The sequence below is a fragment of the Anolis sagrei genome, chromosome 8, assembly GCF_037176765.1.
Source record: "Anolis sagrei isolate rAnoSag1 chromosome 8, rAnoSag1.mat, whole genome shotgun sequence".
In the NCBI taxonomy this organism is placed as follows: domain Eukaryota; kingdom Metazoa; phylum Chordata; class Lepidosauria; order Squamata; family Dactyloidae; genus Anolis; species Anolis sagrei.
Window position 1 is genome coordinate 6,399,141 of NC_090028.1, and position 25,345 is coordinate 6,424,485.

Sequence of the window (25,345 nt, forward strand, 5' to 3'; positions counted from 1 at the left end):
TACTGGTAGTTCGTAATGTAGAGCTAGGGTCGGACTAGGGGTACAGGGCTGTCTAAAGTGCTATAGTGCCAACACCTCAACGGCAGCTTATTGGTTTGGGACCAGTTGATAACTTATAATGACCCAGGCGTTCTAAAGTGCTATAGTGCTAACACCTCAACAGCAGCTTATTGGTTTGGGACCAGTTGATGGCTTATAATAACCCAGGCGTTCTAAAGTGCAGGATTAAAGTGCTAGAAATTAAAGTGCTAGGTGATTTTCTATGGTTCAGATTCTAATAGTACCATAAAGTCTCAATGATGGACTAAAGTGCTCAATAGTTCAATAACTCAAAGTCAGTGCCCACCGAAAAAAGAAACCTGATGTCATTCAACTAGGATGGGCAATTAGAACCATAGGGCCTCGCTTCTAGGGCCCGTGGACAACAAGCCGGCACCCCTTGGCCTGGCCCCTAGTTCTTCTCGGCCGTCCCGGTGAGAAGCTGATGAAGCTTAGTGGGTTGGTCTTATATATTGCAGGCAGTGACTCCAAGGAGACAATTTCTAGCAGCTGTATGGAGAGATATTAGTTGCACCTCCAGCCAGAGGGGGCGATGTTGCAGGAGGTAACAGGGATTTCTGTTGCTATGAGTTCTGAATGGTAGCAGCAAACACTGAGCTTCCAGTGGGTGGGCCTTCCGGTTGTTGCTTGGGCCCCCACTAATGGCGGAGTGGTGATGTTTATTCCGGACGCTAGTGGGCGCGATGGAAAATGTCCCGTGTTGACGATGAGATCCAGATGGCAGGGGAGTAGTCTATGATGGAATTCCACTGTTGGTGGCACAACTCAGCCAGCAGAGGGCCGTTGCTGTTGACGATGGACGGGCCGAGCCAATACAATACAATGGCGGCGCCAAGCCAGCACAGCTCCTGCACTCAGACCCCCACCAGATGGAAGCGCAGAGGGATCCGAACAGCGCGTTATCGGCGGGTCCCGCAGCCAGGGCTGGAAGCGCGGCCCGAAGATGTAGCGCTAGGAAGACCTGTAGCCGGCGAGCAGCGAACCCTGTGGTCCCCGAGAGCCCAGCAGCCCGGCGCAAATGTCGGGCCCAGGCCCAGAAGGCGGTGATCCGCGCGGCGCCAGCGGCAATGGCGGCCGCAGCTCAGCAAGCGGCGCGGGAGCCTGATGGTAAGGGCCGGGGGTGGAGGTTGTAAAGGAGAGGGAGGGAGCGGTGCTGGCCTGTCTCGTGCGGCCAGGATGTTACGGCCCGGAGTCCAAAATGTTACGGCCAGGAAGTCCGAATTTACCGCCGCCGGAGCCAGCTGGACTCACAGTCAGGCAGTGCCAGAGTGGTGGTAATGGCGGCCGCGGTGGAGGTTCCCTCTCTCTCTCCGCTGGCCTGGTGGGATGGTGGTAGCTTTCCTGGGCCACCCAGCTAAACCCTGTGTCAGGCAGGCCCCAGGAGCTCCAGGGAACAGGCCGACCTGTGAGATCTTGCAGGTTGAGGGCTGGGGAGGGTTGGGGAGGGTTGAGGAGCCAGCCGCAGTATGATGGCAGCGCTCTACCTCATTGATTCACTCCTCCGTTTCTTCTCCCTTTTTCTCCTTTCCTCCTGGTGTTACTGGACCACCGAGGCCTCCTTCGAGACCCCAGGGTATTCTGGAACCCCTTCCTTGAGTTTGGGGTATCGGGAGGGGGAGACGCACCTTAGATTCCCTTGGATTGAGCTTTTATTAATCGCAGCTCCTGGGGGTTGCTGCCATCCGCCATACCGGAACCGGAAGCCCTCGGCACGAATACTCAATATGCCCAAATGTCAACACTGGTGGAGTTTGGGGAAAATAGACCTTGACTTTTGGGAGTTGTAGTTGCTGGGATTTATAGGTCATTACAATCAAAGAACATTCTGAACTCCACCAACGATAGAATTGGCTCAAACGTCCCATATGGAATCCCCATGACCATCAGAAAATACTGTGTTTTCTTATGGTCTTTGGTGACCCCTCTGACACCCCCTCGTGACCCCCTCAGGGGTCCCGACCCCCAGGTTGAGAAACACTGGACTAGCGCCCTTCCAAAAGATCTCCGACAGGCCCCTACTCTAGCTGTTTTCAGAAGGAATTTAAAAACTTGGCTGTTCCGTTGTGCCTTCTCAGACTAGGAATCCCCACCCCAAGTCCTAGTAGCACCTTAGCATAACTAATCGTCGCTGCACACCGCACTTTTAATCCTACGTGCCTCCTGCCATTTCAGCACTTTTAACCCTTGTACCCCATTGCGCCGGCCGAACCAGTTTTTAATAATGTCTTGATGTACTGCCATTGTCGTTATTTTGCTTATTGTTTTGATTTGCTTTGCTATTGTTGTGTTATGTTTTCTATTGTATTGTGTTTTGAGGCTTCGGCCTGTGTAAGCCGCATCGAGTCCTTCGGGAGATGCTAGCGGGGTACAAATAAAGTTAATAATAATAATAATAATAATAATTGTTATAGAAAAAGCTGCTATCAGGCAGTCAGGGAAAACGGAATGATTTCATGTCTTTATTAGAGAGACCAGGGGGATCTGGTCAACGTTGGCGTTGAAGCAACAACTCTTGCAAAGTCCTAGTTAAGCCTCCTAAGAGGATTCTAGTTCATGTCTCCATGTATTCATGTTCATCTGAAGGATTACTTCTGGATTTTTGTATTAGACCCAGGTGGAAGACTGCCCCCCTCCCAATTCCCGCACAATTTCCCAATCTTGATTTAAATTCATTTGGGAGTCTGTATGACTGGCAGGAGCATTCCTCTGAGCCTTTGGCTGATGGTAAGGCCTGGGCTGAGTCAAGAGATGAATCAGCCATGAGGTCTGTCATTACAAGGCAAGGGAGCTGTCTTTCAACAGGACTCTATTCAGCCAGGCCCAAAGGGATTGAGCTAGATTTGCTGCCTATAGGGTCACTGCAATCGCTTGAAATGGGATGGCTCTGACAGAATAGCAACACAAACAGTCTTCACATATACTAGGACCTTAGAGAATCTGAGTTCTGACTCTCATCTCTGAAACCAACCATTTTCAACTAGAGAAAGAATTTTGGTGCCCAAGTTGCCTCATTCGTGGGACAGATCGGGGCATAGGATGGGGTCGCACTCCCTCTGAGGACACAGGTCCGCAGCTTGGGGGTCCTTCTGGACTCCACTTTGACACTTGATGCTCCGGTGTCGGCAGTGGCTAGGAGGGCCTTTGCACAGTTAAAGCTTGTGCGCCAGCTGCGACCATACCTCGTGAAGTTTGACTTGACCACGGTGGTCCACGCCTTAGTTCCCTCTAGACTGGACTACTGCAATATACTCTATGTGGGGCTACCCTTGAAGACAGCCCAGAAACCTCCAACGTTCGGCAGCCGATTAATAACTGGGGCTAGTTAAAGGGAGCAGTCGATCCCCCTGTTTAAGGAGCTCCATTGGCTGCCGTTTTTTTCCGGGCCCAATTCAAGGTACAGGTTATCTATATATATATAAATGCTCTGTGCATAATGAGTACCTTAAAAACAAAAGAACCAATGAATGGAATCACACCAAATTTGGCAACAAAACGTCTCACAACACAAGGAGTGACCATCGCTCAAACATTATGATTTTGTCATTTGGGAGTTGCAATTGCTGGGATTTATAGTTCACCTATAATCAAAGAGCATTCTGAACTCCACCAACGATGGACTTGAACCAAACTTGGCAAACCCGACCAACGGAAAACACTAGAAGGGTTTGGCGGGCATTGACCTTGAGTTTGGGAGTTGTAGTTCACCTACATCTAGAGAGCACTGTGGACTCTAACAAAGATCGATCTGGACCAAACTTGACATTAATACTAAATATGCCCTAATATAAACACAGATGGAGTTTAGGGGAAATAGACCTTGACATTTGGGAGTTGTAGTTGCTGGGATTTATAGCTCAACTACAATCAAAGAGCATTCTGAACTCCACCAACGATGGAATTGAACCAAACATGGCACACGTGACTCCCATGACCAACAGAAAATACTATCTACTTGGGAACTGCGATTCCCTTCCTTGGGCACCGATGCCCCATTCTGTACTGTTCTGGTCAAAGACCGTAATAAATCATTGATTGATTGATTGATTGATTGATTGATACTGGAAGGGTTGGGTGGGCATTGACCTTGAGTTTGGGAGTTGTAGTTCACCTATATCCAGAGAGCACTGTGGACTCAAACAATGATAGATCTGGACCAAATTTGGCATGAATATTCAATATGCCCAAATATAAACACAGATGGAGTTTGGGGGGAAATAGACCTTGACATTCGGGAGTTGTAGTCACTGGGATTTATAGTTCACCTACAATCAAAGAGCATTCCGAACCCCACCAACGATGGAATTGGGCCAAATATCCCACACAGAACCCGCATGACCAACAGAAAATTCTGTGTTTTGTGGTGGTCTTTAGTGACCCTTCTGACACCCCCCTGGTGATCGCCCCCCCCCCCCAAGGTCTTGACTTCCAAGGTTGAGAAATGCTGCCTTAAGGCCATCCAATCCAACTCCCTTCACCAGGGCAAGAAAACATAAACAAAGCCTTTCTGACAAAGGGCCGTCCAGCCATTCACACACACACATATATGTATATGACAGATGCAGTATCAAAGATTTGAAAGGGACCCCTAGAGAAGGACAATGATGTGTTGCATGTTCCAGAGTGGGCAAACAAGACAATGTCCACATCAACACTGACAAAGAAACATCAAGACATTACATATATTAGCATCAAGCATCAAGACATTACATATATTAGAAACCAACACTTTCTCATTACTTTATTTCCCAGATCACCAGACTGAGCCACAGCAACGCGTGACAGGGGACCGCTAGTAACCTATAAAGCCCTAAACGGTTTGGGACCCACCTACCTTCGTGACCGTATCTCTCTCAATGAACCAACCCGGGCCCTTCGATCTTTGGGGGAGGCCCTCCTTTCGCCCCTGCCAGTTTCACAAGCTCGTCTTGTGGGCACAAGGGAAAGAGCCTTCTCCTCTGTGGCTCCCCGACTCTGGAACTCACTACCTGGAGAGATCAGGAAAGCCCCTACCCTAGAAACCTTTAAAAAGAACCTTAAAACCTGGCTCTCCTGCTGCACCTTTGGTGAGTAGGTGCACAACATGGCACTACGGCTCCCCTCAACGCTTCTGTCACTGGAATACACGTCCCCCGTCCCCTGTGGAAAGTTTGGTTCCACAACCCTGTGTTTTTTTATGAGCTCCCTCTTACAAATAACTTGCTCCTCTTCTTATCTCATTTGAGTTTTTTAACATTTTATTCTGCACATGTGGCCCGCCCACTGTCACTGTGATTGTGTTTATTGTAAAGTTATATTGTTAATATATTCATATGTTTTTATACAATTATGATGTTGTTGCTTGTTGCTTGTGTTTTTGGTTTTATTTTGCTGTAATATGTTGTCTGGGCTTGGCCTCATGTAATCCGCCCCGAGTCCCCATTGGGGAGATGGTGGAGGGGTATAAATAAAGATTATTATTATTATTATTATTATTATTATTATTATTATTATTATTATTACTAGTTGTACCCGGCACATGTTGCTGTGGCAACCTTCCCTCCCTCTTTCTCTCCTTCCTTCCCTCTTTCCTTCCTTTCCTCTTTTTCTTTCCCTATTTCTCTTCTTTCTTCCATCTCTACCTGTTTCTTTCCTCCCTTTCTTTGCTCTTTGGTTACATCCATCCTTCTCTCCTTCCTTCTCTCCTTCCTTCTCTCCTTCCTTCCTTCCTTCCCTATCTTTCGTTCCTTCTCTCCTTCCTTCACTCTCTTTTTCCTTTCACTTTTTTATTTACTCTCCTTCCTTGCTCCTCTAACTTTCTTTCTTTACTTCTTTCCCTCCCAACTTCTCTCCTTCCTTCCTTCCCCTTTCCCTCCTTCATTCCTTGCCTCTTTCCCTCCTTCTCTCATTACTTCTTGACTGTCCCTTCTATTTAATATTGCATTTATATCTTACATAGAAAGAAGGAAAGGAAGAAGGAAGGAGGGACAGGAAGGAAAAAGGAAGGGAGAGAGGGAAGGAGGTAAATAAGTGAAGGAAGGAAAAGAAAGGAGGAGGGACAGGAAGGAAGGAAGGAGAAGGAAGGAGGGAAAGAAAGGAGGGGGGATGAAGAAAGAAGGGAGGGAAGGAAATGAAGAAAGGGAAAGAAGGAGGAAAGAGAGGAAGGAAGGAAGGAAGGAAGGAAGGAAGGAAGGAAGGAAGGAAGGGAGGGAGGGAGGGAGAAAGGAAGGGAGGGAGGAAGGAAGGAAGGAAGGAAGGGAAGGAAAAAGGAAGGAGGGAAAGAAGGAAAGAGGGGAGGCCAGGGGACAGCACCATCTTCTCTCCTGTGCTATTCTAATAATTTAATATAATATAATATATATTGTATAAACATATAATATTTATAATATTATAATGTAATGCAATATAATACTAATAATAACATATTATAATTATATATTTATATTACATGTAATATTACTAATTACAATATAATTGGTATAGTACAGTATAGCTATATTTAAAACTGATATTGTACTATGCTAATAATATAATATATTGTATGTATATATACCTTGTAAGCCGCTCTGAGTCCCCTTCGGGGTGAGAAGGGCGGCATATAAATGTCGTAAATAAGTAAATAAATAAATAAGGAACGGAAGAAGGAAGGAAGGAAGGAAGGAAGGAAGGAAGGAAGGAAGGAAGGAAGGAAGAAAAGGAAAGAAAGGGAGGGAGGGAGGGAGGAAGGGAGGGGAGGAAAGAAGAGCATTCTGAACCCCACCAACGATGGAATTGAACTAAAGTTGGCACGCAGGACTCCCTTGATGAACAGAAAACATTAGAAGGGTTTGGTGGGCCAAAACCCGACTTCCTTGATTACATATGATTGATTTAAAGAATTCGCTACCACAATGCAAAGTAAAATTATCAGATACGTTCTCAAAAACTGAGTCAAGGGGCAGCGGAAGTGAAGTGGAATTCCTCCTGCTTCAGACTGCCCTCCAGTTCTCCCAATCCATGGCTTCAACAGCCACCCAACTATGAAACAAACAAACAAACAAAAATCGACTCACTCTCGAGTCACAGGAATCTATTATAAGATTCCCGTCCAAGTACTCTAATGGGAACCATTTCCGAAACGACCCTCTTTTTTTTGTATCAGTCATCAAAGCTTTATTACTGCTAAATAATTCACATAATTAACTGAGACGCGATTTGGCCTGCCTCTCCCAAATCAGTACTAAAAAGGATGGTTAAAAATAGGGGTTCCAAGACAGAAAGACATCTCCGCTGTTTAACAGGAGAAAGCAAAGAGGCTGAAGTCTGGGACCAAATAGGACCGCTGAGCCAATCAAGTAATTTATTTTAATAATTTTGCACTTTTAATATAAGTGTTGGAGTTCAGCCTGTAGTTGTGTTTCAGGATCAGGGTGCTTTGGATGTGGGAAGTGATGCCAATGAATTTCAAGATGGCAATGAGGCTCAGGCGTCAGCGGTGTCTGGGAGGGCTTTTGCACAACTGAGACTTGTGCGCCAACTGCGACCGTACCTCACGAAGGCTGATCTGGCCAGGGTGGTCCATGCCTTGGTCACCTCTAGATTGGACTACTGTGATGCGCTCTACATGGGGCTGCCCTTGAAAATGGCTCGGAAATTTCAACTGGTCCAACGGGCAGCGGCCAGGATGTTAACTGGTGCTCCTTACAGAGAGAGGTCAACCCTCCTGTTCAAGGAGCTCCACTGGCTGCCGTTTATTTTCCGAGCCCAATTTAAGGTGCGGGTGCTTACCTACAAAGCCCTGAACGGTTTGGGACCAACCTACCTGCGTGACCGCATCTCCGTTTACGAACCCACGCGTTCACTTCGTTCATCCGGAGAGGCCCTGCTCATGATTCCGCCTGCGTCGCAAGCGCGTTTGGTGGGGACACGAGACAGGGCCTTTTCTGTGGTGGCCCCCCGACTCTGGAACACCCTCCCCAAAGATCTTAGACAGGCCCCTACATTGGCAGTCTTTAGAAAGAACTTGAAGACTTGGCTGTTCCGATGTGCCTTTCCAGAATAGGAAATCTCCAATACCAAGTCCCAGAAGCACTTTATTAGAACTAAGATTGCCGCACACTGCACACTGCACTTACCCTATAATCTTTATATACCACCTGTCACATCAGCACTTTTAATTTTGTACCCATTACTCTGGCTCGGCCCAGTTTTATTGTGTCTTGGTGTATTGTTTATTGTTTAATATTGCTTTAATTGTTTTTAATTTGCTTTAGGTTTTGTATTGTTATGTTGTGTATTGAGGTCTTGGCCTTTGTAAGCCGCATTGAGTCCTTCGGGAGATGCGAGCGGGTACAAATAAAGTTAATAATGGTTTGGTCAATGATACTGATGAAGAGAAGGACCAGGAGACCCTTGTGCAAAGTGTAGTTTCCCATGAGAATGTCCCTGAAAGGTGTGGGGATGATAGAATACTCCCTGAATTGCTACTAGTGGGTTCTCAGGATTTGGGGCTTGAAAACAACTGGGCACCTGGCCCAGCTGCGAGACTTAATGAGCAAATAGATAGGCGAGAGGGAATTAGTCAAAATAGATAGGCCGAACACTACCTTCGGCGTTTTGCCAGGCTTCAAGAGAAAAAGATACAGAGATCTCAAGTAAAACGAAACAAATTCCTGAGTGCGTGGAATAGATTAACAATGGGATAAAAGTTCCAAGTATGGGAAATATAGTCATTGGAATCAAGTGTAGTTCTTGTCCTTTTACGGAAGCTTTACTTTCATGGAAGCTTTGTTGGAAGATTCTTGTCTAAGTATTTTTGTTCATACTTTGGACTCTTAGATTGTATGAATGCCTACTCATGCCTTGGATTTTTTTTTTTTTTTTTTTTTTTGTGGTATCAGGAGCAACTTGAGAAACCGCAAGTTGCTTCTGGCGTGGGAGAATTGGCCGTTGCCCAGGGGACTCCTGGATGTTTTGATGTTTTACCATCCTTGTGGGACGTTTCTCTCATGTCCCCGCATGAGGAGCTGGAGCTGACAGAGGGAGTTCATCCGCATTCTCCCCGGATTCGAACTGCGACCTATTGGTCTTCAGTCCTGCCGGCACATGGATTTAACCCACTGGGAATCTCAATTAAAGCGAAACCAGTTTCTGAGGTCTTGGAATAGATTAACAAGGGGATAAAAGTTCCAAGTACGGAATCAAGTGAAGTTCTCATCCTTGTTTCATGGAAGGCTTGCTTGGAAGATTCTTGTCTAAGTATTTCTTGTTGCATGGTTTGGATTTTTGGATTTTATGATTGTATACTCATGCCTATGGATTAATGTTTTCTGTTTTTCCTGAATTATATTAGAGAGGTATGGACTTTGTTTTTATGGACTTTGCTGAACTTTACCCTGGACTATTTTTGTTATTGCTTATCTTCTTACCTAATTGGATTTACCTATTTCTTTAAAGTGCTTTTTACTTGCTGCCTTTTAATTACAATAAAAGGATTGTTTTTCAATCAATGGTGTGGTGTTTACTGTCAGAGGGCCTTTCCTGTCCTGAAGTGCAACAATAACTTATCTACTTGTGTTTACCTTTTTTAAAAAAAATAAGACATTTTAGTCTGTCTAAAACAGGCCTGGGCAAATTTTGGAACTCCAAGTATTTTGGACTTCAACTCCCACCATTCCTAACATTCCTGTTTTTGTGAGCATTCAAGTCATTTCCGATTTGTGGCAACCCAAAGCCTATCACAGGGTTTTCTTGGGAAGCTTCATTCAGATTGTCTTTGCCTTGCTCTGAGGGCTGAGAATAATCCACATTCAAAAGTTCTGTCCCTCAAAAACAGAGATGACTATCCCTCTTCATATTCAAGTGTCAGAATAGTACAATTTTTACACATTTTTAGCCTCTTGCCTGTATATCTGTGTCCTTCACGGGCTCGAGAGGCTCAAATGTTGTCACCGCACTAAGGCTCTCCAGCCGCTGAGAGATGTGGGAGATGTCAAGCCCTCGGGAACCAAGTAGCACCGATCTGTAAGAAAGAGAAAAAAGGATTGGAATAAAACTGAATTTACATGTGCCTGTGTGCATATGAGCCATGTAATGTCAATGTCATATCAAAGCACTTCAGGAAAGGCAAAAGCTGCACATCGCAAGTGCTGAACCTGACTCAGCACATAGAAGATGGCTTCGAAAGGCAGCAGATCACAGGAGCTGTCTTCATAGACCTGTCAGCGGCTTATGATACTGTGAACCACCGCCTCCTCCTGAGAAAAATGTATAATATCACAAAGGACGACCACCTCACCCGCCTCATAGGAAACCTGCTACAAAACAGGAGCTTTTTTGTTGAGTTCCAGGGCCAGAGAAGCAGATGGCGGAAACAGAAGAACGGCCTGCCTCAGGGGAGCGTGCTTGCTCCATCCATGTTCAACATCTACACAAATGACCAGCCACTTCCAGAAGGGACAGAGAGCTTCATCTATGCTGATGATCATGCCATTACCGCTCAAGCAGGGAGATTTGAGATGGTTGAACAGAAGCTCTCCGAAGCTCTAGGTGCCCTTACAGCCTACTACAGGGAAAACCAGCTGATCCCTAATCCATCTAAAACACAGACATGTGCCTTTCACCTCAAGAACAGAGAAGCATCCTGAGCTCTGAGGATGACCTGGGAAGGAATCCCACTGGAGCATTGCAGCGCACCCAAATACCTGGGAGTCACTCTGGACCGTGCTCCGACCTACAAGAAGCACTGCCTGAACATCAAACAAAAAGTGGATGCTAGAAACAATATCATACGAAAGCTGACTGGCACAACCTGGGGAACACAACCAGATACAGTGAAGACATCTGCTCTTGCGCTATGCTACTCTGCTGCTGAGTACGCATGCCCAGTGTGGAACACAGCTCACCACACTAAAAGAGTAGATGTGGCTTTTAATAAGACATGCCACATTATCACGGGGTGTCTGCGCCCTACACCACTGGAGAAATTACGCTGTCTAGTCAGTATTGCACCACCTGACATCCGCTGGGAAGTAGCAGCCAATAGTGAAAGGACCAAGGCAGAGACATCTCCAGCTCATCCCTTGTTTAGGTATCAGCCAGCACGCCAACGACTTAAATCAAGAAATAGTTTTCTTAGATCTACAGACACTCGCTGGAACACAACAGCAAGCGAGAGTTCAAAAGTGGCAGGCTCAAACCCAGCACCTCAATCCATGGATGATACCAGATGAGAGACTCCCCCCTGGGCACACAGAAGACTGGGCGACTTGGAAGGCGCTGAACAGACTGCGTTCTGGCACCACGAGATGCAGAGCCAATATTAAGAAATGGGGCTACAGGGTGGAATCCTCGGCATGCGAGTGCGGAGAAGAGCAAACCACTGACCACCTGCTGCAATGCAACCTGAGCCCTGCCACATGCACAATGGAGGACCTTCTTGCGGCAACACCAGAGGCACTCCAAGTGGCCAGATACTGGTCAAAGGACGTTTAATCAACTACCAAGTTTGCAAAATTTGTGGGGTTTTTTTTTTATCTGTTTGTTTGTTTTGTTCTGTTAGAAATGTAATACAATGTTCTGGTTGCGGATGACACGATAAATAAAATCAAAGCACTTAGTTAACCAGATCATAGTTTTTCCCATGATATTGGATCTGTAGGTCATGCAACCACCGGATGAGGGGGATGATGGGTTTCGAAATGAAGAGTCTGTGTGTGATTGGAGAGAAATGCAAGCAGATGAAGCCCATGTTGTAGATTCCTGTGCTCATTCCCAGGCAACAGGGGAAAGTGAAAGTCCTTGGGCTGATGGGGAGTTTTCCCAGGAAACTAGATAATAATAATAAATAATAAAATAATAATAAAACTTTATTTATACCCCGCCACCATCTCCCCAAGGGACTCGGAGTGGCTTACATGAGGCCAAGTCCAACAACACATCAGAAACAACAAGCAATAATAAAAACAACAAGCAATAAACAAAATAAACAATACAATTAATATAACTCAAAAATAGACAATAACACACAATAATTATAAAAAACCTATGGCTGGGCCAGATGTAATAGTTAAAAACTTTAAAAAGAAATGCTGGACATGAACATAGGACGTATCTAGTGGAGGGTTTTAAAACAAAAGTAAAGAGTGGCCCAACGAGTAATTAAAGTGCTTCTCAGAGTATTTGCAGGGGATTGTTTCCTTTATTCAGGGAAGGCACACTGGAACAGCCATGTTTTTAGGCTCCTCCTAAAGACTGCCAATGTGGGGGCTTGCCTAATATCCTTGGAAAGTGAGTTCCAGAGTTGGGGAGCCACCACCGAGAAGGCCCTCTCCCTCATCCCTACCAATCGCGCCTGTGAAGGGGGTGGGAGCGAGAGCAGGGCCTCTCCAGATGATCGAAGAGATTGCGTGGGTTCGCACACAGAAATGTGGTCATGCATTTCTGTGTAGATCAGGCCTGAGAATGGAGGGAGCAAAAAACAGACAAACTAGATATTCTCACAGAAACTGTGGGAAGACCTTAAAGTCCAGGTGTGTTTGACATGATGTCATGGGTGTCTAGACAGGCTTAAATTAAGTCATTTGGCTTCAAGCCTCTCAGAGGAGACAATGTTGGTAAATGACGATTTTCCTGTCTGTGATCTCAAGTTCATGATTCAAGTTTCCTGTTTTGGTTCATGTCTTTGATTCTGTAAGGGTTTGCCTTGGGAAAAGCTCCTGTTTTCTGGTTTATGGATTCATGTTTGAATAACTGCTGTGGATTTTGGTTCTCCTGACTTTATGTACTTTGCCATTTTTGGATTACTGCTATTTTGTATTTCCTATATATGGATTACTGTTATTTTGCAGTTTCTGTTCTACTCACTCTTTTGGAAATGCCCCTTTTCCCCTTTCTAGATAGTATTACTATTTCTAGATAGTATTACTGGATTCTGGTGTGGTGCTGGGTGAAAAGGTGTTTCGGTGCTAGAGTGCAACACGCACCCAGGATTGAGGGTTATTTGCAGCCTTCGCCTTCCTCTAACCCAGTGTTTCTCAACCTGGGAGTCGGGACCCCTGGGGGGGGTCATGAGGAGATGTCAGAGACACAGTGAGGAGATGTCAGAAGACACAGTATTTTCTGTTGGTCATGAGAGTTCCATATGGGAAGTTTGGTCCAATTCTATTGTTGGTGGGGTGTCCAGAAGCAAAGCTTCCATAAAAAGAATGCTCTTTGATTGTAGGTGAACTATACATCCCAGCAAATACAACACTGAAATGTCAAGGTTTATTTATTTCCCCCCAAACTCCACCAGTGTTCACATTTGGTCACACTGAGTATCAGTGCCAAGTTTGGTCCAGATCCATCATTACTTGAGTCTACAGTGCTCTCTGGATGTAGGTGAACTACAACTCCAAAACTCAAGGTCAATGCCCACCAAACCCTTGCAGTGTTTTCTCTTGGTCACAGTAAATAAATAAACACTGGATTGTTGTGAGTTTTCTGGGCTGTATGGCACGTTCCAGGAGCATTCCAGGAGCATTCAAAAGCATCTAGAAGTTTAAAGTCAGGAGAAAATGCTTCTGGAACATGGCCATACAACCCAGAAAACTCACAGCAACCCATTAATAATAATAATAATAATAATAATAATAATAATAATAATTGTTTGTTTGTCGTGTCAGGACAACCAGTCAAATTATATTACATTACAAATTATATTATTATTATTATTATTATTACATGTAATATAATTTAATAATAATAATATAATTTCTTATAAGAAAAACAATAATAATAATAATCACAATCTGTCAATTGCAAAAGGCCACCTGCGCATCATCCGAAAATACAATTTATTTATTTATTTATTTATTTATTGCATTTATTGACCGCCCCTCTCAGCCCGAAGGCGACTCGGGGCGGTGAACAGCAACATAAAAGAACAGCGTACAATAAATTCCGACAATACAGACCAGACAATACAAACATAACATATACTTATACTAAAAATCCGCTTCGTCAAGTCCTGGGGTCATAGCCAAAATTCATAGTCCTAGTCCATTCCAGTATCGTTTCAGGATATACAAGACACAGTCCTAGACGCTTGGGAAGTGTTCGACTTGTGATTTTCTGATACGAAATCCAGCATATAGATCTCGTTTGCTGTGACATACTGTGCTTTTGTGTCAGTAAAATAATAATTCTATTTCTTGCCCACCTCTCCTTGTGCCTCAAGGCAAGTCACAACACACTCAAACACACAAATATTGCAAATATTCTATAAACACACATATTAACATGTAGTTCTATGAAAGACACTATTAAAATGTATTTTTATAAAAATACACATTAAATACGCAGGACAGAGATTAAAACACAGGTCACGAGTTTAAAATCCATGCTGCAAAACATTACTTTTCCTGATGGAGATAGTTTGTTGTTGTTGACCAACAAAGCATTGCTAAGAACACTAACTCAGAATTTGGTACTACATTGAATTATAAAAAGACTAGTAAAATTGGTTTAGAATTCAAACTCTAGCATTTAATTGTAAAGCCCAGGAACATACGTACGCCTTGACATCTGCGGTCTCCTGCGACGTGCGGGTTAACGTCCGAGAGCGGAGCCGTTCTCCGGCCTGTTGGATCTCTTGGAGGTTGCGCTCAACATGAGGGAGCTCAGCGATGCCCTCTGTTTCAGCCGCAAGCTGCTCTGCTTGCTGCAGGAGCTCACCAAAGCCTTCCACGTCCATTTGTGAGGGTGGTTGGGGAAAGCCTAAGTGGTAAAAGAGGGAGAAAAGACCCCATTGTGAACCATAAAAGACAGTTAAATTGTCCTAAACAATCACATCTGGATGTGTTCATTTCCCATCAGCAAATGTGGAGAATGCCAAGGGAGTAATATGTCCCCAGAATGTCTAGAATCATCACAAGAGGCCTGACCCTCTATCCAGGTAACTTCTTTGGTTTGCAATCATAAGGGGAAAAAAATCTATCTATCTATATATATAAAAATGGAAAGGGTGTTCAACGGGACAGCAAAACGCGAAAAAAACCCTGACGAAAACTCACCAAATTTGCTGTGCACATACCTCAACCCACAAGGTATGCACAACACTCATCAAAATTCCAAACAACATTTCAACAAACTCACAATTACAAAAATCAACTGAGCATGCGCAGTGCCCAGGGGAGGAAGTACACACGCAATGCACTCTGGGAACTGTAGTTCTAGAATGCGGCCTGCTCGCTGGGGGCCAGGATGCTGCGCGAACGGAGAAAGGAAGGAAGGAAAGAAAAGATGGAAGGGAGGGTAGTTGAGAAGGTATATGAAAGAAGAAAGGTAGGAAAGAAAGAATACAGAGAGAGAAGGAGGATGGGAAACAAGGGAGAAAGGAAGGAAGGAGGAAAGGAAAGAAAGATAGAAAAGAAGAAGAAAGGGAAGGGGAAGGGAAGGTGTCAAAAGGAAGGAAGGAAGGAAGGAAGGAAGGAAGGAAGGAAGGAAGGAAGTGGAATTTGGGAAGGGGAAGAGAGGGAAAAAAGCAAAGGAAGAAGAGAAAGGAAGAGAAGAAAAGAAAGAAAGAAAAGGAAGCCTGGAAGTCAAGAGGGAAGGAAGGAAGGAAAGAGATAGAGAGGGAAGAAAGGAGAGAAAGGGGAAGGGGAAAAAGGGAGGAGGAAGGAAGAGGAAGAGAAGGAAGGAGGAGAGAAGGAAAGAAAAAAGGGAAGGCAGGAAAGACGGAGCAAAGGAAGAAGAGAAAGAAGGAGAGAAAGAGGGAGGGAAGGAAAGAAAGAAAGAGAAGGAAGGATGGGAGCAAAAAGCTAAGGAAGGAAGTAAACAGGTAGAGAATGAAGAAAGGAAAGAAGAAAAGGAAATGAAGGAAGGACTGAAAGAAGGAGAGAAAGAGGGAGAGAAGGTTGGCCACAGCAACGCGTGGCGGGTAAAGCTAGTCTATATATATAAATGCTCTGTACATAATGAGTACCTTAAAAACAAAAGAACCAATGAACGAAATCACACCAAATCTGGCAACAAAACGTCTCACAACACACGGAGTGACCATTACTCAAAACATTATGATTTTGTCATTTGGGAGTTGTAGTTGCTGGGATTTATAGTTCACCTATAATCAAAGAGCATTCTGAACTCCACCAATGAGGGAATTGAACCAAACTTGGCACAAAGGACTCCCTTGACCAACAGAAAACACTAGAAGGGTTTGAGTTGAGGAGTTGTAGTTCACCTACATCCAGAGAGCACTTTTTGTTTGTTTGTTAAAAAAATGCAATGGTTTTGCTCCTGACACGATAAATAAATAAATGTATTTATTTATGTATTTATTTATTTGCTATATTTGTATACCTCTCTTCTCAGCTCTCGGGCAACTCAGAGCGGTTAACAATAGCAAAATTCAATGCTCAAAAAACATCATAAAACAGTTAAAAACAATTAAAACAGTAGCATAATAGTCAATATAAATCAATAAAACATCTTATTAGCGTCTCATAGTAAAAATCAAGATCTAGTCTCATCATCCAATTGTTCCATATTCCTATGTTCGTTACACTGGCTATTAAGATGCCTGCTCGAACAACCAGGTCTTCACTTTCCTCCGAAATATCAACAGGGAGGGGGCCAATCTAATATCCCTAGGAAGGGCATTCCACAGCCGAGGGGCCACCACTGAGAAGGCCTTGTCTCTCATCCCCGCCAAACGTACTTGCGACACAGGTGGGACCGAGAGCAGGGCCTCCCCAGACGATCTTAACACCCTAATAAACATTCAACCTACTGAGGCTTCAATTAATGTAATTTTATTGGTATCTATTTTTATTTCGAAACTGACCCATAGCTGCATTTCCCATTCTCGACTTATACTCGAGTCAACAAGTTTTCCCAGTTTTTTGTGGAAAAATCAGGTGCTTTGGCTTATATTCGGGGCAGCTTATACTCGAGTATATACGGTACTTTGTCAGCTGTGGCATACCTGTATTTATTTTGCAGAATTGGTGCCCAGCTTTTATTTATTTATTTATTTCCATTACTAGCTGTCCCCTGCCATGCGTTGCTGTGGCCCACATGGGAGTTCTGTGTGGGAGGATTGGCCTAATTCTATCGTTGGTGGGGTTCAGAATACTCTGTGATTGTAGGTGAACTATAAATCCCAGCAACTACAGCTCCCAAATGTCAAAATTCGATTTTCCGCAAACTCCACCATTGTTCACATTTGGGCATATTGAGTATTTGTGTAGAGTTTGGTCCAGGTCCATCATTGTTTGAGTCCACAGTGATCTCTGGATGTAGGTGAACTACAATTCCAAAACCAAAGGACACTGCCCACCAAACCCTTCCAGTATTTTCTGTTGGTCATGGGAGAACTGTGTGCCAAGTTTGGTTTGATTCCATTGTCGATGGGTCTCATGCTCTTTGATTGTCGGTGAACTATAAATCCCAGCAACTACAACTCCCAAATGACAAAATCAATTTTTTTGAGCGAAGAACATACATTGAGTTGTTAGATGTATTGTGTCCAAATTTGGTGTCAATTTGTCCAGTGGTTTTTGAGTTCTGTTAATCCCACAAACGAACATTATGTTTTTATTTATATAGATTTCTATCCCACCCATATCAGCCCGAGGGTGACTCACGTTTTACAACACGTAACCACAAAGCAGCTCACAAGCGAAAGCAATGAAAGCACAGCATTACAGATTTTGGGAAATTCTTTCTCCCAAGAATCCCCCAAGATTCAAACCCTCGTGTCAAAGCCAAGTCAGAGCTGCATCTGAAAATCCTGATGGATCTCTGAGAGAGACTTCCAGGCAGGGCCTGGCAGGAACCTAATATCCCACTCATGGTTCTCTTCCAGAAAATCCACAAGGGACTTTCGTTCCGACATTCACACTTTCCGCACGCTTTCCCGCGTAGGAGTCATTTCAAAGGACTCTTGGGGAGGAAGAAGTTATGCCAAAACAGGCTACAATCTGTTAAGTGCTTAAAAGGCCAGAATTCTGAAAGCTCCGATTTGCAATGCCAGCCCTGCTCAATAGTCTTTCTTCTTTCCCTTGTTTGCATTGATCTGCCTGCAGCAGTATTTCTCTGGTTAAGGGAAGCTTGTCAACCTATGCAATTTGGCCATTCAGCCTTTTAACAAATTTCCAGGGCTTCTGGATCTGGCCCATCTTCTGCCTATTAGGCATCTCTTCACTGTTGGGTAGGAATTGAAGCAATAATTATAGATACCATAATTATAGATAATTATAGATTATAGAACCAATTGAAATTTCCGGGCCGTCTTCAAGGGCAGCCCCACGTAGAGTGCATTACAGTAATCCAGTCTAGAGGTGACTAGAGGACATATTGTTGGGAGTTTCCTTATTCTGGGAAGGCACACTGGAATAACCTTGTTTTCAGGCTCCTCCTAAAGACTGCCAGAGTTGGGGCATGCCTGATGTCCTTGGGGAGTGAGTTCCAGAGTCGAGGGGCCACCACCGAGAAGGCCCTCTCCCTCGTCCCCACCAATCACGCCTGCAATGGAGGTGGGAGCGCAAGAAGGCCTCTCCAGATGATCGTAGAGATCGTGTGGGTTCGTACACAGACATGCGGTCAGGCAGGTAGGCGTGCATGACGGCATGGCCCAACTCTGGCAGTCCCAAACCGTTTAGGGCTTTGCAGGTAAGAACCTGCACCTTGAATTGGGACCGGAAAATGAACGGCAGCCAGTGGAGCTCCTTAAACAGGAGGGTTGACCACTCCCTGTAAGTCGCACCAGTTAACAAACTGGCCTCCGCCCGTTGAACCAATTGAAATTTCCGGACTGTCTTCAAGGGCAGCCCCATATAGAGTGCATTACAGTAGTCCAATCTGGAGGTGACTAAGGCATGGACCACCCTGGCCAGATCTGCCTTCATGGGGTGTGGTCGCAGTTGGCGCACGAGTCTCAATTGTACAAAGGCCCTTCCGGCCACCGCTGACGCCTGAGCTTCAAGCGTAAGTGATGAATCCAGGAGGACAACCAAACTGCGGACCTATGACTTCAGGGGGAGTGTAACCCCGTCCAGCACAGGTTGCCACCCTATACCTCGATCTGGTTTTCGATCGACCAGGAGGACCTCTATCTTGTCAGGATTAATCTTCAGCTTGTTCCTCTTCATCCAGCCAGCCACAGCTATTTTGAACCAATTGAAATTTCCGGGCCGTCTTCAAGGGCAGCTCCACGTAGGGTGCATTACAGTAGTCCAATCTGGAGGTGACTAAGGCATGGACAACCCTGGCCAGATCCGCCTTCACGGGATACGGTCGCAGTTGCTGCATGAGTCTCAATTGTGCAAAGGCCCTCCCGGCCACCATCGACGCCTGAACTTCAAGAGTAAGTGATGAATCCAGGAGGACATCCAAACTGCCGACCTGTGACTTCAGGGGGAGTGCAACCCCGTCCAACACAGGTTGCCACCTTATACCTCAATCTGGTTTTCGATCGACCAGGAGGACCTCTGTCTTGTCAGGATTAATCTTCAGCTTGTTCCTCCTCATCCAGCCAGCCACAGACGGCCGAGCTCCAACTCCCAGGCCGGGGCTTCAGCGTCAGTGAGTAGGCCGCGTTCTAGAACTACAGTTCCCAGAGTGCATTGCGTGTGTACTTCCTCCCCTGGGCACTGCGCATGCTCAGTTGGTTTTTGTAATTGTGAGTTTGTTGAAATGTTGTTTGGAATTTTGATGAGTGTTGTGCATACCTTGTGGGTTGAGGTATGTGCACGGCAAATTTGGTGAGTTTTCGTCGGGGGGTTTTCGCGTTTTGCTGTCCCGTTGAACGCCCTTTCCCTTTTTATATATATAGATAGCAATAGATCACATTTTCTCTTGATTTATTCTTAAAGACGGCCGGTGCCATTCCATTTCCTCCTAGAAAGGCTTGGCAAAGTCAAACTGTGCATACCTTGTGGGTTGAGGTATGTGCACGGCAAATTTGGTGAGTTTTCGTCACGGGGTTTTCGCGTTTTGCTGTTCCGTTGAACGCCCTTTCCCCTTTTATATATATAGATAGCAATAGATCACATTTTCTCTTGATTTATTCTTAAAGACGGCCGGTGCCATTCCATTTCCTCCTAGAAAGGCTTGGCAAAGTCAAACTGTGCATACCTTGTGGGTTGAGGTATGTGCACGGCAAATTTGGTGAGTTTTCGTCATGGGGTTTTCGCGTTTTGCTGTTCCGTTGAACGCCCTTTCCCCTTTTATATATATAGATAGCAATAGATCACATTTTCTCTTGATTTATTCTTAAAGACGGCCGGTGCCATTCCATTTCCTCCTAGAAAGGCTTGGCAAAGTCAAACTGTGCATACCTTGTGGGTTGAGGTATGTGCACGGCAAATTTGGTGAGTTTTCGTCACGGGGTTTTCGCGTTTTGCTGTTCCGTTGAACGCCCTTTCCCCTTTTATATATATAGATAGCAATAGATCACATTTTCTCTTGATTTATTCTTAAAGACGGCCGGTGCCATTCCATTTCCTCCTAGAAAGGCTTGGCAAAGTCAAACTGTGCATACCTTGTGGGTTGAGGTATGTGCACGGCAAATTTGGTGAGTTTTCGTCATGGGGTTTTCGCGTTTTGCTGTTCCGTTGAACGCCCTTTCCCCTTTTATATATATAGATAGCAATAGATCACATTTTCTCTTGATTTATTCTTAAAGACGGCCGGTGCCATTCCATTTCCTCCTAGAAAGGCTTGGCAAAGTCAAACTGTGCATACCTTGTGGGTTGAGGTATGTGCACGGCAAATTTGGTGAGTTTTCGTCGGGGGTTTTTCGCGTTTTGCTGTTCCGTTGAACGCCCTTTACCGTTTTATATATATAGATAGCTATAGATCACATTTTCTCTTAATTTATTCTTAAAGACGGCCGGTGCCATTCCATTTCCTCCAAGAAAGGCTTGGCAAAGTCAAACTGTGCATACCTTGTGGGTTGAGGTATGTGCACGGCAAATTTGGTGAGTTTTCATCGGGGGGTTTTCGCGTTTTGCTGTCCCGTTGAACACCCTTTCCCGTTTTATATATATAGATAGCAATAGATCACATTTTCTCTTGATTTATTCTTAAAGACGGCCGGTGCCATTCCATTTCCTCCCAGAAAGGCTTGGCAAAGTCAAACTGTGCATACCTTGTGGGTTGAGGTATGTGCACGGCAAATTTGGTGAGTTTTCGTCGGGGGGTTTTCGCGTTTTGCTGTCCCGTTGAACGCCCTTTCCCTTTTTATATATATAGATAGCGATAGATCACATTTTCTCTTAATTTATTCTTAAAGACGGCCGGTGCCGTTCCATTTCCTCCTAAAAAGGCTTGGCAAAGTCAAACTTACAGACAGACAGGCTGCAAAAACGCAAGGATCTCCCATGGTGGCCGTAAGTCTCAATATCACGACTCTGCGAAAGATATTGGACACGCTCACCAAATCCGAAGGCCCTCTCGAGAATACACAAAGCCTTTCATAAAGCGCATACACACTGCTGACACAAAGTGTGCAAACTCAGACTGGCTCCAGACAATGGAGACCACGTGAGTTTCCCCCTATAACGTGGGTCGGTGCGCTCTTAGTAAGCATTAATGGCAATCCATAAGCTAATAAACAAAGCAGGCAATGGATCCGGAAGCTGGCAGGGGAGGGAGCACAAGGCCATAGCAAAAAGGCAATTTCATGCCCTGCAATGCAGTACAGGATGCCGCCTTGAAAGGAGCCTCTTCTCCTTTGGCAGGAAGGAATGACTGCACGTCGGTGCCAGAAACAGCCTCCGCTGGCTGGCGGTGACCAAAGCCATCGCCCTCCCACCCGGTTAAGGCTGCTCCTGCCTTTTCAAGCAGAAGGAGCAGCAGTGCGTCTGGCGCGGGCGGCAGGAACAGCCCTGGCTTCGCTTTGATCCGGTTCATTTCTCTTTCTCATTAAGTACCTCGGCTGGCACGCCCCAGCAAAGTTCCCTGGCAAAGGCAAGAGGCACGCAGAAGGCAAAGCGGGCTCAGAGGACAGCTTCCAAGGAGGCAGCGCCTTGTAATTCATCGAGCAAAAGGGCAGCCAAGCCCCACAAACTCCAGGGAGGATCCCTGAAAACACTTCAAAGGAAAGGCCATTTTATTCACTTCTGACACTTGATTTATTACAACGATAAAGGCGTTCTTGGGGGATGCCTTTATCGTTGGAATTCATAGAATCATGACTTGGCTACGGTGGTTCACGCTCTCGGTGCATCCAGGATAGACTACTACAATGCAAGGGTGGTCCATGCCTTGGTCACCTCTAGATTGGATTACTGCAATGCGCTCTACGTGGGGCTGCCCTTGATAACGGCTCGGAAATTTCAACTGGTCCAACGGGCAGCGGCCAGGATGTTAACTGGCGCTCCTTACAGAGAGAGGTCAACCATTCTGTTCAAGGAGCTCCACTGGCTGCCGTTTATTTTCCGGTCCCAATTCAAGGTGCAGGTGCTCACCTACAAAGCCCTAAATCAGTGTTTCTCAACCTTCCTAATGCCGCGACCCCTTAATACAGGTCTTCATGCTGTGGTGACCCCCAACCATAACATTCTTTTGCTCCTGTTATGAAACATAATTTAGGAGTTGGAGTTGTTGGGATTTATGGTTCACCTACAATCAAAGAGTATTCTGAACTCCACCAACAATGAAATTGAACCAAACTTGGCACACAGAATGCCCACGACAAACAGAAAACACTGGAAGGGTTTGGTGGCATTGACGTTGAGTTTGGGACTTGTAGTTCACCTACAGAGAGCACTATGGACTCAAACAAAGACAGATCTGGACCAAACTTGGCACGAATACTCAGTATGCTAAATGTGAACACTGGTGGAGTTTGGGGAAAATAGACCTTGACATTTGGGAGTTGTGGTTGCTGGGATTTATAGTACACTTACAATCAAAAGCATTCTGAACCCCACCAATGATAGAATTGGGCCAAGCTTCCCACACAGAACCCCCATGACCAACAGAAAATACTGTGTTTTCTGATGGTCTTTGGTGACCCCTCTGGAACCCCCTGATGACCTCTCCAGGGGTCCCGACCCCCAGGTTGAGAAACACTGCCCTAAATGGTTTGGGACCCACCTACCTGCGTGACTGCATCTCCATCTACGAACCCAAACGTTCACTTCGTTCATCTGGAGAGGCCCTGCTCGTGATTCCGCCTGCGTCGCAAGCGCGTTTGGTGGGGACACGAGACAGGGCCTTTTCTGTGGTGGCCCCCAACTCTGGAACACCCTCCCCAAAGAGCTTAGACAGGTCTCTACATTGGCAGTCTTTAGAAAGAACTTGAAGACCTGGCTGTTCCGATGTGCCTTCCCAGAATAGGAAATCTCCAATACCAAGTCCCATAAGCATTTTATTAGAACTAAGATTGCCGTACACTGCACACTGCACTTGCCCTATGAGCCTTACAAATCACCTGTCACATCAGCACTTTTAATTCTGTACCCTTCATTCTGGCCCGGCCCAGTTTTATTGTGTTTTGGTGTATTGTTTATTGCTTGTTGTTTTGTTGTTTTAATATTGCTTTAACTGTTTTTAATTTGCTTTAGGTTTATATTGTTATGTTGTGTTTGAGGCCTTGGCCTTTGTAAGCCGCATCGAGTCCTTCAGGAGATGCTAGCGGGGTACAAATAAAGATAATAATAATAATAATAATAATAATAATAATAATGCACTCTACGTGGGGCTGCCGTTGAAGATTGCTCGGAAGCTTCAAATAGTCCAACGAGAGGCAGCCAGGTTAATAACTGGGACGGCATATAGGGAGCATACAACTCTCATGTTACGCCAGTTACACCAGCTGCCAGTTTGCTACCGGGCACAATTCAAAGTGCTGGTTTTGGCCTATAAAGCCCTAAACCAGTGGTTCTCAACCTGGGGATCGGGACCCCTGGAGGGGTCGCGAGGGGGTGTCAGAGGGGTCGCCAAAGACCATCACAGGCAGTATTTTCTGTTGGTCATGGGAGTTCTTTGTGGGAAGTTTGGCCTAATTCTATCGTTGGTGGGCTTCTGAATGCTCTTTGGTTGTAGGTGAACTATAAATCCCAGCAACTACAACTCCCAAATGTCAAGGTCTATTTTCCTCGAACTTCACCAGTGTTCACATTTGGGCATATTGAATATTCTCCAACAGTTTGAGGGACTGTGACTTGGCCCTCTTTGATGATTTCTCCCTTTTTCCACTTCTTGTGCATGTCTCTTTTGAGTCTTAGCACAGTTAGAAGTTCTTTGGACATCCATTCTGGATTCTTTGCACTTGTCCTATTTTTTCTCTTTGTTGGTACTGTTTGCAATTGCGCCTTGAGTATTTCACTCTTGAAAAACTCCCGTGTCCACGGAGCGCTGCTCAGTGTTTCCTTCATTTTTTGGAAATCAGCTCTCCTAAAGTCCAAAATGAGGGTTTGACTTGTCTTAGTTTTGGCCTTCCTTTGTACTTCAAATTTTGATTGTTTACCTTCCTTCAAACCTTTCCTGAAAACTGAAAAGAATGCCTTTAAGTCTCAAATAAAGACTCATCTTGCAAAAGACAGGATTCAATGCTCTAGCCTTGAGATGGGGAGAATTTGCTGCATTCTTGTGACTGCAGTCACTCTCAATGTAACTGTTCAGTTTGAGGAGCAGACACAAGCCCTAGGATGCCAAGTGCTTTTGCATCTGGTTGGGGAAAGAGCAACACATGACAGCTGGAGAAAGATGGTGCAGACGTTGAACGAACTTCCCTGACTCCTGATGGAAGAGCAAAGGAAGACTGCTGCTGTACAAACAAGATTGATGACCCATCAGTAATTGCTGCCGCATTAAGCCACTGTCTCTACTTGAAAACAAAGTCCTCTGTTTGAACATGTCTGGAAAAGAACACTGAAAAATAGCCAGCCATTGTTCACCATTGATCACACCCATGGATTAGAATTTCAGCCCAAGGGAATGAATGGAAAGCAGTAGTGGAGAGGGGAGAAAATGCAATACAGTTGGATCCATTACTAAAAGGATCAAAAGTGGAACAGTATTTATTATAGTAGCTATTCCCCCATCATATACATCAAAAGACCCCAGGTCAAGGTATTACTATTATTATTATTATTATTATTATTATTATTATTTATGGAATTTATATGCCGCCCTTCTCACTCAGAGTGGCTTACAAGATATATATACATAGGTAAAGGTAAAGGTAGTCCCCTGACATTAAGTCCAGTCATGTCTGACTCTGGGGTGTGGTGCTCATCTCCATTTCTAAGCCGAAGAGCCAGCGTTGTCCGTAGACACCTCCAAGGTCATGTGGCCGGCATAACTGCATGGAGCGCCGTTACCTTCCCACCGGAGC

The 25,345-nt window shown here is 45.1% G+C and overlaps 1 protein-coding gene across 1 annotated transcript in view; it reads right to left on the reverse strand.

Moving 5' to 3' along the window:
• Nucleotides 1-25,345, reverse strand: part of NUP93 (nucleoporin 93) — a 177,105-nt gene that overhangs the window by 130,896 nt on the left and 20,864 nt on the right. Inside the window, exons 2-3 of the mRNA XM_060788074.2 lie at nt 14,571-14,772; nt 9,919-10,036 (exon numbers count right to left, since the gene is read on the reverse strand). Coding sequence (XP_060644057.1) covers nt 9,919-10,036; nt 14,571-14,749 — 297 coding nt within the window. The 5' untranslated portion in view covers nt 14,750-14,772. The remainder of the gene's footprint in view (nt 1-9,918; nt 10,037-14,570; nt 14,773-25,345) is intronic.